The sequence below is a fragment of the Eptatretus burgeri genome, chromosome 13, assembly GCF_056783735.1.
Source record: "Eptatretus burgeri isolate ZD-2024b chromosome 13, Ebu_testis_v1, whole genome shotgun sequence".
NCBI classification, from domain to species: Eukaryota; Metazoa; Chordata; class Myxini; order Myxiniformes; family Myxinidae; genus Eptatretus; species Eptatretus burgeri.
This window is the reverse complement of record NC_140973.1, coordinates 84,263,188-84,277,676: the sequence shown is the minus strand read 5'-3', so window position 1 is coordinate 84,277,676 and position 14,489 is coordinate 84,263,188. Positions and strand designations below refer to the sequence as shown.

General features: G+C 46.0%; 1 protein-coding gene across 1 annotated transcript in view; it reads right to left on the bottom strand.

Annotated features, from left to right (window-relative positions):
* The window catches only part of GTF3C1 (general transcription factor IIIC subunit 1), a 135,995-nt gene that overhangs the window by 89,994 nt on the left and 31,512 nt on the right, over nt 1-14,489 (bottom strand). Inside the window, exon 4 of the mRNA XM_085853434.1 lies at nt 1,218-1,394. Coding sequence (XP_085709560.1) covers nt 1,218-1,394 — 177 coding nt within the window. The remainder of the gene's footprint in view (nt 1-1,217; nt 1,395-14,489) is intronic.

Sequence of the window (14,489 nt, the reverse complement as noted above, 5' to 3'; positions counted from 1 at the left end):
AGCATTAATGAACACAAACTATTCTTCTTGGATGAAAACTTATTTTTTAATCGCGTCAGCCTGTCCCCGATCTCACTCATTCTCTCACCCGCCCGCTCCACATGAGCGGCATTGCAGGTTCAGAGAGCGGGACGCCAATGCCGCGGTCGCAGCTGAGCACAGCACGACCAAGATGAAATGCACCATAATAGCATTATATTTTTTTTTAATACAATGTCGAGGCTTGTATAAGAGCCAACACAAAGAACGTACAACAAAAGAAGCAGGAGAGAAGAGGGGAAGGAAAGGGAAGCACAAAACAGTGGGGAACAGAGATATTAGGAGATCTGTGGAAGGGAGGGGGATGAGATGGGGTACATGGGTAAACAAGACCGACACTATAGGGACTTTCAGGAAGGAAAACAGGGGAATTTGAATGAGGTGTGTTTGGGGTGGACTAACAGGGGTAGAAAAGATCATGGTTTTGGATGTGGGAAGATAAGAGGTGGTGGTGAACAGTTGTTTTGAAGACCTGGAGGAAAGAGTGGGATTTAAGAGTGTGTGGGAGTTTGTTCCAGAGGTGGGAAAAGAGAGGAATTAAAGAGTGAAGGTGAGCAGTGATTCTTGATTTTGGTAGTTTCACAAGAAGGAAGTACTTGAGCACCCTGCGTAAATATGGGGGAGGGGAGGGGGGAGATCACAGACAGAGCAGGGAGGGCGAAGCCAGAGAGGAGACGGAATAAGACAGAAAGACCACTGACCTGCCTGCAGTGAGAATGAGAAAGACCCAAAGACTCAGCTTCATTGCTGGAGATACCAATGATAGTAAATGCCTTGTTTTCCACAGCATGAAGACAAGAAAGTTGTGAGGCAGGAGCACAAGCCCAGAGGGGAGAGCAGTCCTCCCTCAAGCTGCAGATAAAAGCTTTGTATGTGGTCAGGAGCTCAGGTGTGCCAAGGACAGACTGCACGGCGGAGAATGTCCAGACAGTGACTGGCTTTAGAGGCATATAGCATGCATTTACCTCAACATAATCAGGCGTTTACCTCAAAATCTGTACTTCTTACACTCAGTTTCGGTAAATTCTGAAGTTACAAGAACGATGGAGACTGCAGAGCAACTGCAGCATCGATGCTACTTAAGGAAAAACACCACAATAAACTACAAGAGCTGGGATGTGCGTTGTTATCAAGGGAAAGTCCTTTACTAAGTAGTGGACAGTGCAGAACAAACCCACCTGAAAGCGAAGCCATGGAGGTTACTCTGCAGTTCTCCATTCCACCGGGCTCGGCCTAATCGCTCCAGCAAACAATACGAGTAATCAGGCAGCCGCAGCTCAGGGTCGCTCTCTGGCCCGGTCAGCGCTCGTTGGCGGGCGACCTGAGAGGCCACAATTACCAACTTCTCACCCCACCTGCCAAAGTCAAACACATCAACAAACAGCATGGCCAAATGCTACTCAGGAAAAAATTATTAAACTCCAATGAAATGCAGACTTTCTCCTGTCTGTGCCATCTCATTGTGATGGAGTAAAATTACAGGACTCTAAGCAGCGTCAGACAGAAGTGCACATGACAGACAGACAAATTAGCGTAAAAATGATCTTACAACTCAATATCATGCAAACACAGTTAAAACCATCAAAGCAATGGCAGAGCATGCAATGGCCTCAAGATGTCACTCATGACATGGCCATCAACTTTACTTGGCAAACTGAAATTCACCTTAAATGCAGGAAAAGCACAAAGGAAAGCAACATGCCAAGATGTTAAGGATTATTGGTAAAACTAAATGAATGAACGAATGAAAAAATAACAATACACCAAAGAGTAATGACAACAGAGTGGACGATGAAGAATAAGTGAGACAAGTCTGAAGACGACAATGGTTCACGAGCGGTATTTGACGATGCAGATTGTTTAAGAAGTCAAGGATGAGACAATGTGATAATGTTTGACCAAGTTATAAAAATGATCAACATGATGTGGTACGGTGACGGGTTATTAGCTGCAAAATGTTGAAAACCCGGTTTCGTTCAATAACTTTCAAAATTTTACCTTTGCATAACCTTTAAAGGTCACAAAACAATGTTGTGGACATTAAAATAAGGAAACATGATACGTGCTATAGCTTATTGGAGTTAGTTCGTCGAAACTCAAAAACCCGGTTCAATTCCCACAACTTTGAAAATTTGACCTTTGTGGCCTTTAAAGGTCAAAGGTCAAGGATTATGACCTTTGGTGCAAAACTTCCTCTGGAACATTCCAGGAACAATATAACGTCATATAGGCTATATGGCATTTCGCATTCCTCGGATTATCCATACTTTGATGAAATCAGCGTAAAAACAAACTTGAAGGGGTCGCCACGGGCAAACTGGCAGGAATCGGGAAAAACGTAATTGATGAAAGTTGTAGTACTCGAAGAGCACTACTTGCATACCAACTTTCATTCGAAACAGTTGAAAACCCTTGGCGCTCAATGCCCAATTTATTGATTTTTTTGACATTTCCTAAGTTAGTGACCTTGTGACCTTGACCTTGGGACGAAAATGAAAAAAAAAAAAAAAAAAACGAGCTCCGTGGGGAGAATACGACAATGAGAAGAATGGCAGGTGCCATTGGTCTAACCAAATACCGAAACCCCTGCCAGATTTGACAAACCCCCTCGGAGAAGATGTAACTTGAAATCGGCTACCGCCTAAAAACACGTTTTTTGGGCGTGGCTCCGCCCATAATGGGCGCAGCATGCCCATTCTCAGGAAAACACAAAGAGATCATGATATAAAGCTCCCACCCAAATTTTATCAAGATCGGATCAAAACCCACGGAGCTATGCTCGAGACAGACAGACAGACAGACAGACACACACACACACACATAGCGAATATAGTGGTCACTTACTAACTCGTGGACCAATTATCTGACATACTGGCTGTTACATAACAAACTAGAGGCGGAGCACTCGGTAGAGTGCAAAACCTCCGCCGCCAATACTGCTGGGTCACTTAAGTGAACCTGATATCCGATTCATTGTAGGACAAAATGGATCAGACTCTACTGAACCACGATTGAATAAACTAAACGAGATCGACGCGCATGTAGAAATGCGAAAAAATAAAATCGAATTTTTTTTGAAAAAAAGTTGCAAAATTTGTTTTTTTATTCTCCAACAAATTTTTTTGGGGGGTTGGAAATCACTTAGAACATGTAGAAATGCAAAAAAAAAATTCAATTATTTTTCAAATAAAATCTAAATTTTTTTGAAAAAAAGTTACAAAGTTTTCTGTTTTTTTTCTCGAACAAATTTATTTGTTTTCTGGTTGGAAATCACTTAAAACATGGAGAAATGCTAAAACAAAAATTCAAATATTTTTCAAAATGGCCACCATAGCGGCCATATTGGACTTTGGACCAAATCCAAAATCTAATGGCATGATCCTTGAAATCCGTCCAGGAATTTTTCCCGTAATACTGTTCACAAACAAACAGACAGGGGTGAAAACAGTAACCTCCGTCCATCTTCGATGGCGGAGGTTAATAATCAAACAAGAAAAAGAGCAATCAGATTGCAGACCCTCGCCAGGACTTGTTTTGTGTGGTGTGTTTGTGTACTGATGTGTTGCATAATTAATAAGAGACATAATTAGAACGGCCACTATATAACTGCTGGCAGTGATGATAAGGTACCAAGATGGCCCGCTTTGATGGAACCCCGCTTTGATTGGACAAATGACCCTAACCTGTAATTTTTATTATTATTATTGTTGTTCAATTGAATTTAGAATTGGATGAACATAACTTCAAATCAAATGGAAGACCAAATAGGTACAGTCCTGCATTGGAGTAATTAGAAGGAACCCAAACAAGCAAAAAGAAAAGATGAAGTCATCAACAGGAACCTGGATAGGATTAACATTTCAGCTGCTACTCCTCCACCCTCAAACCCTCTCAAGCACAGCCAAGTGAGCTTGATTCAAAAAATAAATAAATAAACAATTTTTTTTAAACCAAATAAAAAAATTAAATAATTCTGGCTGCCAGACAATGTGTCCGATGAAATTGAAATTTGAAAGTTGTATTACCCATCACTACTAGATCACAACTGTGAAATTTCACAATTGATTAAGCGGTTTTAGAGAAAACATTTGTTATTTTCTTAAATCCAATATGGCTGCCAAACCATGTGACCTATGACATCATATGTGTAAACCTTTTGTTCTTCATGGATAGGCGGTCATATATGCAAAGTTTCACCTTGATCTGTTCAGCCATTTCGGAGAAGATTTTTGAAGGTTTATGAAAAAATAATATAAAAAATATGGCTGCCTAATCACGTGACAGGTGACATCTTCAAAAAATAAATATGTGGAACATTTTATCCCTCGATTACCCTCACAAATGCTCATACTGATCAGACAGCGTTCGAGATATGCATTTATGACACCAGAACGAAGGCACCTATGACGTCATTAAAAAAAATTAAATCACTTATTCCCCATGAGTACTTGTCATGTGTCAAGTTTCAACTTTTTCATTGATGTGGTTTCAGAGATACAGAGGTCCAAAGTTTTTCCAACATGGCTGCCACACCACGTGACCTATGACGTCATCATTATCATTAAAACATTCTTCATGAGTAGGCGAACCAAAGGTGAAAACTTTGTCTCAATCCGACAAGAGGTTGTGGAGAAAAACACAAAAGTTCTGTGCAGACAAACAAACAAACAAACAAGTAAGCAGACCCAAATGCAACATCCTCTCCTTTGGTGAGGGTAATAATTGTGGTGTCGTGGCCGAGGTGCGAACAGGCAGACACGAGCCGGAGGGTAACACAACTCCGCTTTATTGCCTCGAGCGAGAGGGTGGACGTAGGATGCCCGTAACTCCGCTTTTGTACGCACTCGATGCACCTTACAGGCACGCGACATACAAGCCACTGCTAATGACACCACATGCTGCTAACTGGTGCTACAAGTCCCGAGCGGGCGAGTCAGGACATATGAAGCCATAACCACGTGACCACCACCATCCGTGACTCGGGGCTCCGCCCATACAATACATGTTCCGCCCATACACCACACTCCTCCCCTTCCAAAATGACAATTATAATGACAAGCATAATTGGCAAAGAACACTGACAATATGACACAAAAAAGCAATGAGGAACAAAATGACACCAATCATGTAAAACCCTCCAAGTACCACGTCGCTCGACCTAACCCTGGGGTGATGGTCGGGCTGAGAATCAAACCCAGATGAGATGGCCCAAAAGAAAGCGTGCTTCATCCACACAACCTGTAACAATAATGCCGTTGTTTCAATCTGGCACATAATTCACTCTTCTATCCCCATCATCTCATATACTGTGTTGGTGCGAGTGAGTTGGATTCCAAATTCAGTGGACTGGGAGCTTGAGTACTGAGTTGCACGACGAAGCTAATGGTGTTAGCAGACCAAAACAACAATGGCCGTTTTAAAAATATAAAGAGGGAAGCTTGGGAGCACAGTATAACTACGCAGCAGAGGCGCCACCAGACGGCCCACTTACAAGCCTGCTGGCTCGGTCGAGGTGACACGCTCAGACGAACCTCCTACACCCCTGGCTGACAAGCTCGCTCGTCCCTCCATGGACAGAAACAGGTAAACACGCTGAGTCCGCCAGATATGAGGGCGCCGTCGCTGGCGGGAGCAGCGGGTGGGGTGGCCTTGGCGAGATAACGCCAGGCCCCTGCGAGATCAGAGGTGGGGGCCCTACGTTGCTCGGCACGGGGGTGGGAGAGGGGGGGTGACGCTGAACAGCGCCGTTGCTCCACGTGCTACTCGAACCGGGCAATTAGCCGGCTCCATCACCAGCAGTCCCACACCAAAACCGCGCACCAGCCTCGGGCGCAACACCGCCCCTGCCACAGACCCCTCAGGTCGCAGCAAAACCAGCCGAGATCCCAATGCACATCCAAACGGACGATCAGCGTAGACTGGACGCACAGCAATGTCATAAAGCAGCAGAAACATCGTTCGCGCAGATGCAAACTTCTCTTTACATACAGCGCGTTCCCACAGTATAATGTGAACACATGAGGCTACAGCGAACTGCGGACTGTCATCGAAGACCGGGATCTGGAAGACCCCTTTATTCGCAACGATCGTCCGCAAGTTCTTCACATCAAAGACAGCATTGATCCCAATCAAACACATTTTGCTCACACGCGGACTGTTGGCATTTGTTTTTATAACGCCATGCTTAATCACTCACGCTGCAAGAATCAAACATACAACCATTAACAAATCATGAACCATGCTGCGAGCATGCCTCTTGGTTGTCACGACGTTGACGCGACTTGAGTGCAGGTCCTCATCTGAACGTCGAAGAGGACACAGTCGATGGTCACGCATCACGAACTTCTTGGATGCGACCGGTTCGCTTTGGACTTGGCACAGTGCCAACACATCAACCCGGTTGGTTGATCCTGACGAAGGTGGACTCTCCGTGCACGGCCAACGCGAGAGATCCTCGTAGTTGGCACGCTCCCCGTTGCTCCGGAACCGTATATCGTAGTTGCCTGAAGCAAGGGACGGACACCAACGTCGTATAGCCGCGGCCCCTGCCACCGGGACCTCGCCCTCGGGCCTCGAGGGAGGCACGGGCTCAGCGGAGGTACGGGCCCCGAAGGAGACACAGGAGCACCTGGAGGTACGAACTGCGAAAGAGGAACCTCCTCCCACCGACTCTCTAATCGGCTAGGCACGGGACGTCCAGGGCCACTGGCTGGCGCCGTCCTGTCTCGTTGAATGCGGGCCAACCAGCTCCGACCCAAAAGAGCGGGGCCCTCCCCTCGCACCATGAACAGCGAGAGTTCGACCCGCTGACCTTGATGGGCAACCAAGACGTGTGCCTGCCAACCGCTGGTAGTGCTTCACCGGTATACGTGTGTAACGCGAGGGTAGACCTGAAAAGGCGTAGACCGGGGAGTGCACGAGCGGTCCGCTCGCTTATGATCGACACCGCCGCTCTGGTATCAACTTGAAACACGATCGGCGTTCCATTCACAAAACCTTGCACAGGTTGCAGGACTCGACCCGGGACGTAAAAGCTTACGTCATGCACAAAACCTGCATAAAACCTCGCACAGGTTGCAGGCCCTGCCCCGGGTCGTCGGGGTGGTCTCGTACCGGGTGTAGGACTCGCCCCGCGTCGCCGGGGTTGCCTCGCACATCGCCATCCATGACCATTATGGTGGCCAATGACACTTGGCACACACGCTGTAGACGTCCCTGAGTGTTCACAACGCCGTCCGACTGGCCGCATTGCAACGCCTGGCCACGGCCCGCACCGAAGACTGTGCATGCGGTCGTGGGCGCCTGGTACATCGCGCGGACCTCCGGATCACCTGTCATGCTCTGGCCAGCGAGGGCTCGGACATCCCTCAGAGTCTGTGCGACTGCCGTTTCGATGCCGTTTCGACTTCCGAGTTGAATGTAATGTCCTCGTCCTTTCGCCGTGGAATTGCTGAAACCATTTCCGACTCTTGCCGAATAAAACGATCTTTGAGCCTGACCTGCCGTCCACTCGACATTAATTTGCAGGCGATGGCCCAACGCCTCACCCACGCGTCGATCCGAAACATCCTCGTCGCCAAACTGTGGTGTCGTGGCCGAGGTGCGAACAGGCAGACATGAGCCAGAGGGTAACACAACTCCGCTTTATTGCCTCGAGCGAGAGGGTGGGCGTAGGATGCCCGTAACTCCGCTTTAGTACGCACTCGATGCACCTTACAGGCACACGACATACAAGCCACTGCTAATGACACCACATGCTGCTAACTGGTGCTTCAAGTCCCGAGCGGGCGAGTCGGGACATATGAAGCCATAACCACGTGACCACCACCATCCGTGACTTGGGGCTCCGCCCATACAATACATGCTCCGCCCATACACCACAATAATCTCAGAAACAACAAGAAAAAGAGCAATCAGAGATTGCAGACCCTTGCCAGGACTTCCTTTGAGTGGTATATTTTTGTAGGTTTTAGGGTCACTCCGATATGGCTGCCAAACCATGTGACAAATGGCATCATGTGTGTGAGCCTTTTGTTCCTCATGGACAGGCAGTCATACATGTAAAGTTTCGTCTTGATTTGTTTAGCCATTTCAGAGAAGATTTTTGAAATTTTTTTTTTTTTTTTTTTTTACAATATGGTTGCCGAATCAAGTCACCAATGACGTCATGCATTTTTGTTTCTGTGGACCATTTTATCCATAGATGACCCTCAAAAATGTTCATACCGATCGGATGTGGCATTCTAAATATGAAATTATGACGCCATAACGAGGGCACCTATGACTTCATTAAAAAAAAAAAAAAAATCACACTCATTCCCCATGAGGAGTACTTGCTACGTGCCAAGATTGAAATTTTTCCTTGGTGCGGTTTCAGAAATACAGTGGGGTCCAAAGTTTTACCGTTTTTCCAATATGGCTGCCACAACATGTGACCTATGACGTAATAATTATCATTGAAACATTCTACATAAGTAGTCGCACCAATGGTGAAAAATTTGTCTCAATCTGACAAGAGATTGCAGAGAAAAACAAGAAAGTTCTGTGCGGACAAACAAACAAATAAAAACCAATGTCACCCGCAGGGTGACCCGTATCTTGCCAAAATATGACCACGTGTGACTTCTTTAAGGTCACACTGAGGTTAACAGAGCTGCTATCTACCAGGAGCGACTCCTCGAGGAATATCTGCCTACGAGAGATTCCGATGAGAATCGTTCTACAGAGTAACCATGAAAAATGTGCGTTTGCCTCATAACGTCACCAAATGACGTCATAATGTCTCAAGCTTGACATATCTAGAAAGCACTCATCGAGGTGTTCAATTTGAGGTATTACACGATATGGTATCTAAGATTTGAAAATTTGACCTTGGGGTCAAAAACTTTCGACCTCCAGCCCTACCCATGAAGGTCAAGGCTGATCGCCACCAAAAATTTATCAGCTGAGCGCCAGACCATGAACTATATTCCCATGAACTTTGAAGACGATCCGATCAAAATTACTCAAAAAATAAGGGTTTCGTCGACTCCCTTGATTTGCGACAGTGACCTTGCTTGACCTTTGACCTTGAAAATTTTATGCGCTGAAAGGGACCTCTATAGGACTGATATGCGAAGTTACAAAAATTTCCAATGATAACTGTGCTCTGCAGAGTGATCGATACATGATTACAGACAAACAAAAAAATAAAATAAAAAAAAACAAATAAAAAAAAACATACAAGCTGACTAACATATCTTGCAAAAACTTCGTTTTGGCAAGGTAATGAAATTGCTCGTTGAGCAAGGAATTGCCGGAATAACTGTCATATCTCCATGATCTCTAAAATAACAAAAACCTGGAAATCAATTTGGTTCTTATAAGTCAATAGTGCTACTGTTTAATGAGTTATAGCACTGAGTTTGGTCATGGTCATAACTTGGAAGTCAATCGGACTTTAAATGGTGTTTTTATCGCAATTTGAAATTTTTGACCCGACCCCCTGACATTCGACCCCCGACCACTAAAGAAGGGTGTTGGTGTGACACCCCAATGAGACATATGGTTGGATGCAGAATTGGAAGATGCACATTTTGGATTTAGTTTGAAGTCGATACGACCATTTTAGCGGACGTGATTGAGAAAATAAGAATTTCGGTTTTTCGGTGACCTTGACCTTTGACCTAGGTTCACCAAAAACGACAAGTGTCTAAGTTGGACCATGGCCGACGTCTGTATGCAGTTTGGTCATGATCGCTGAAATGGTGTGGCTGCTACAAGGTAAACAAACACACAAACAAACAGACAGACAGACGCACAGAATGACACACACAACCGACCAACATAATTGCCGAAATCCGAAGGATTCCGGCAATTAACAAACAGACAGACGGAACCAAAAATGCAATACCCTCTCCGAATCCTTCGGCGAGGGTTAAAATAGTTAATTGGGAGCCAATTCCTGAGTAACTAACCATAAATAATTACCTCCACCACTGTAGGTGGATGGAGGCTATGTTTTCAACACTGTCTGATTAGGATATCTCAAAATGGCATGAATGGATTCAGACGAAATTTGGTGGACAGATTGGGTGTGCAAATAGGACAAATAGATTCGATTTTGGTGAAGATCTGGATCCGGATACGATAATTTTTAAAGTGATTCTTCACCATTGAGAGACGTGGCCACAAATGATATAAAGCACGAACAATACTGTATTTCAAAACGTCATGGAAGGTTCATGAGAAAACTTGGTGGATGAGTTAGGTATGCTGACAAGAACAAGCAGAATAGATTTTGCTTTTTGTCCAGATGCAGATCCAGCCCATCAGTGGGGTATAGAATGTGAAGTGTTCAGCTTGGTGGAGGTTTTCACTCCACCAAGTACTGTTCCCGAATTTTATGGATATTCTTTGGAGAAGAAAAAGCAATTTTGTTCAGGAACGTACACCATCTTGCAACACAGGCATACATTTACATAACACATGGCATTAAGTCAAACATATAAGAAGGAATCCCACTGTGCATCACCATATAGAGATCATGTGAAACCAGCTACCTCTTCATTCACAACAGCAGTGCAAAGCTCAAGGAAGAGCATTTGCACAGAGGATATAGAATTTAGGAGATACAAATGACATGGACATTGAGACATCAAGATCAGGTCAGGTCAGGTCAGGTATGGGAGCATGTGCCGGAGCAACGTGTCCCTGTGTCAACTTTCCACTGGTACTCCAGGGGCCAACATCTGGCCAGCCCCAGGGCAGATTACTGGCCCATACTCATCTACTTGAGATACCGATCAACCTGTTGCAACCACGAGGCACGTAGTCGGCCCGTTAGCCTCCTCCACTCACAAGGCTTCCTTGCTGAGAATATGGTGAGCAGGATCAGGTCAGGTCAGGTCTGGGAGCATGCACCAGAGCAACGCGTCGCTGAGTCTACTTTCCACTGGTACAACAGGGGCTAACATCTGGCAGGCCCCAGGCAGATTACTGGCCCATACTCATCTACTTGAGATACCGATCAACCTGCTGCAACCACGAGGCACGTGGTCGGCCCACTTGCCTCCTCCACTCATGAGGCTTCCTCGCTGAGAATATGGTGAGCAGGATCAGCGTCAGGTAAATAAGCCACATGGCTTTACAGCCGCAGCTGACGCTCACGGACTACACAGGTAACAAATCTCATCTTATTCTCTCTCAGCAACTGGTCATTGGACACAAAATTCAACCAGTGATAGCGAAGGATTCTCCAAAGAGCCCTCGTACCAGAGGAGTTAAGTCTCATTTTCAGATTCCTGGTCAGACTCCAAGTCTCACATCCATAGAGCAAGACTGGAAGCAACAAGGACCTGAAGACTCAGACTTTCGTCCTGCTGCACGAGTACCGACAGCATCACACCCCATGATCCAGTGAATCCATGGCTCCCCCAGGCCAGACCTAGACGTCTCTTGACCTCTGACTCACAGCCAGCGGACACATGAATATCACTGCCAAGGTAAGTGAATCACTACGTGACCTCAACATCCTCACCACAAACAGCTCCCGACAAGATGGCAGCATCCAATATGTCAATGAAGGCTTGAATATTTGTTTTGACAAAGGAAACCCGTAATTCCAGCGGATCTGACTCCTCAGTAAGCATCTCGAGAGCCCCCAAAAGGATACCCAGAGTCTCTGCAAAGATGATGGCATCATCTGCGAAATCACGGTCAGAGATCTTGACACTCCCAAACGAGGCACCACTGTTTGATCCCTCCGACGTCCTCCCCAGAATCCAGTCCGTCCAAGCGCTAAAAAGTGTAGGAGCCAGGACACACCACTGAAAAACTCCAGTAACAACTGGAATCGAGAACTACGTTGTCGATAGCACACCATCGCATATTCCCGTGCGCACTGCTTTGTCCCATTAACGCTAGGTGAAATTTAATCTTGCAAAATGGATTGACTATTCTTTTCTATTTGATGTGCTTTATGACCAAAGACTTACTATGTTTACTAAATCAGAAGTCATTGCAAGCATGTGAACATTTCATGAAACATTAATTTAACACTGTCCAGCAATATAGAACTGTGCATCAATTTAGTCATAGGAATGAACTGTGTACAATATTAATTATATTTATTGATAATCAATTAGATAAATACAGTAAAACGTGTGACTGTTTGTCACTCATGGGGGCCACATAAGTAAGTTCTTTATAAAATAATTTACCATGTACAATGGTAAATACACTTTAAAAAAAAATCAGCCCCCATCCATGCCCCCAACCCCTCTGGCATGGCCCCTAGGGGTCATATCAAAAATCCGACAGTGTTGTGCACTTCTCCAAACATATATCTACCATGTCCCAAAGTTTCAAGTTCCTATTTCAAACGGTGGAGGAGGAGTTACAGGGTAAGAAAGACGGACGTACGGACGTACGGCGGAGACAATCACAATATTCCCGCTTTTCTTCTAAAGCACGGGAATAATAAGTCAGGGATGGAACCACCACATCTCACAGCACTCTCAGTATCAGAGTGTACTCCAGACATGAGATTGATCAGTTTTGGTAGCACCCCACGAAGACCAAGAATCCGCCAGAGGGCATCCAGAATCAGTACGTTGAAGGCTTTTCAGAGCTCAACATTGGCTGCAAGCAGCCCCAGCCGAAACTAGTCTACATTCAGTGAGGTGCGAAGAGCAAGGACACGGTCGATCGTTGACCTGTTTGGTGTAAAGCCTGACTGCTCTGAACGCTGGTGCTCAAAGCAGGTGGTGACAAACCCTATCAATAATTATTTGAGCAAAGACCTTGCCCGGCACTGAGAGCAGCGTCAGTGCTCTGACGGTTGTTGCAGTCATGGCGATCACCCTTCCCTTTCCAGAGAGGGACAACAAGGCTACTCTTCCAGTCAGTTGAGATGCCTGTGTTCCAGGAAGAGGACAGAAATACAAGCAACAACATCAGTACAGCATTTCCACCAGCCTTGAGAAGTTCAGCATGGATGCCACAGATCACAGGAGCTTTACCCCATTTCTACTGGTTCACTGCAGCGTGTGTTTCCACAAACGAAGGTGGATCACAGTTGATTGGAGGGTCAGCAATAGGGATAGGAACACCCCTGACATCCAACCCAACAGCTGGTGGATCAGCCTGGAACGAACACTCAAAGTAACCGGCACAGCAGGCCTTCATTTCAAACTCCTCTGTCAAGTGCCCACCACCCTCTGCTCAAACAGCAGTGCACCGAGGGATGGCTTGGAAGAACGCAATGCGTGAATTCCCCGATAAGCAGGATGATAATCCCCTCACCACCTGACCAAATGCTCTATCCCCTCACAGATTCCTCACACATAGGCTCCTTGTCCACCCTCAGCGCATGTACAGTTTAACGCCTCAATTTTCTGAACAGCATAGCTCAGCCACTAAGCCTGGCCTTGCGACTCTGGTCAATGGTATCCATTGTCCCTTGAGAGACAAAATTCTTCTTCACCAAACGATGAGTTCCAAGATATCCACCAGCAAAATCAAGGATGGTGGTCTTGAAGGCATTCCACAACTCTTCAAGATTCTCCAAAGCATCCAGACCCCTCAAATCCCCACTCAGCCTGTTCACAAACTCCTCAGCTACCCTCTCATTCTTGAGCTTGCCAACATACAGCCAAGGCTGGGATGGTTCCATTCTCCTGCATTTAAGCTGCAACTTCAGAGTTGCTAACACAAGCCTGTGGTCGGTGTTGAGGAACTGAGCACTCCGGTAGACTCTGCGGTTCTGGATCATCAATGAGCACATGGACAATCTCCTTTGCCACACCTCCAGAGTTGGAATACCAAATCCAGCCATGAGCCTGTGAGTGCTGAAACCATGAAGCAGCCACCCTAAGTCCATGACTTCTTGCAAAGTCAAGTAACTTAGTGCTGTTCTGGTTTACAGTTCCAGACCCATGACCAACACAAGGATCATAACCATCAGTGCCAGTCGATGCATTGAAATCCCCCAAGACAAGAACAGCATCTCACCTGGAGCACTGATCAACCAGACTCGAGCGTGGCATAGAATGCATCCTTCATGGTGAGATCACTCACCTCAGTCGGGGCGTCTTCAGACACCAGGGAAACAACACCCAAGGAGTGACAAATCCTTAGTCTCATAATGCGCTCGTTGACCGGTGTTACCTGAATTATTATGGGAGTCAGCTTATTGGACACAGCTACAGCAACTCCTTGGGCATGGTAACCTTTTGAACGATCAGACCAATAGTAGGTGTAACCACTCACACTGATCTCATCACTATCCAGTTTCCGAACCTCAGAGAGTGCTGCAATACCGATGTTCAACGCTGGAACTCAGATGATAACAGATAGGTGATCATCCGCTCTTGGGGATAGGACATTCCAGGCAGCCACATGAAGGGACCGCCGAAGGTTTATTCAAGGAGACTGCTGTCTGGCGGAAGACACCTCAGCACCACTCTGCC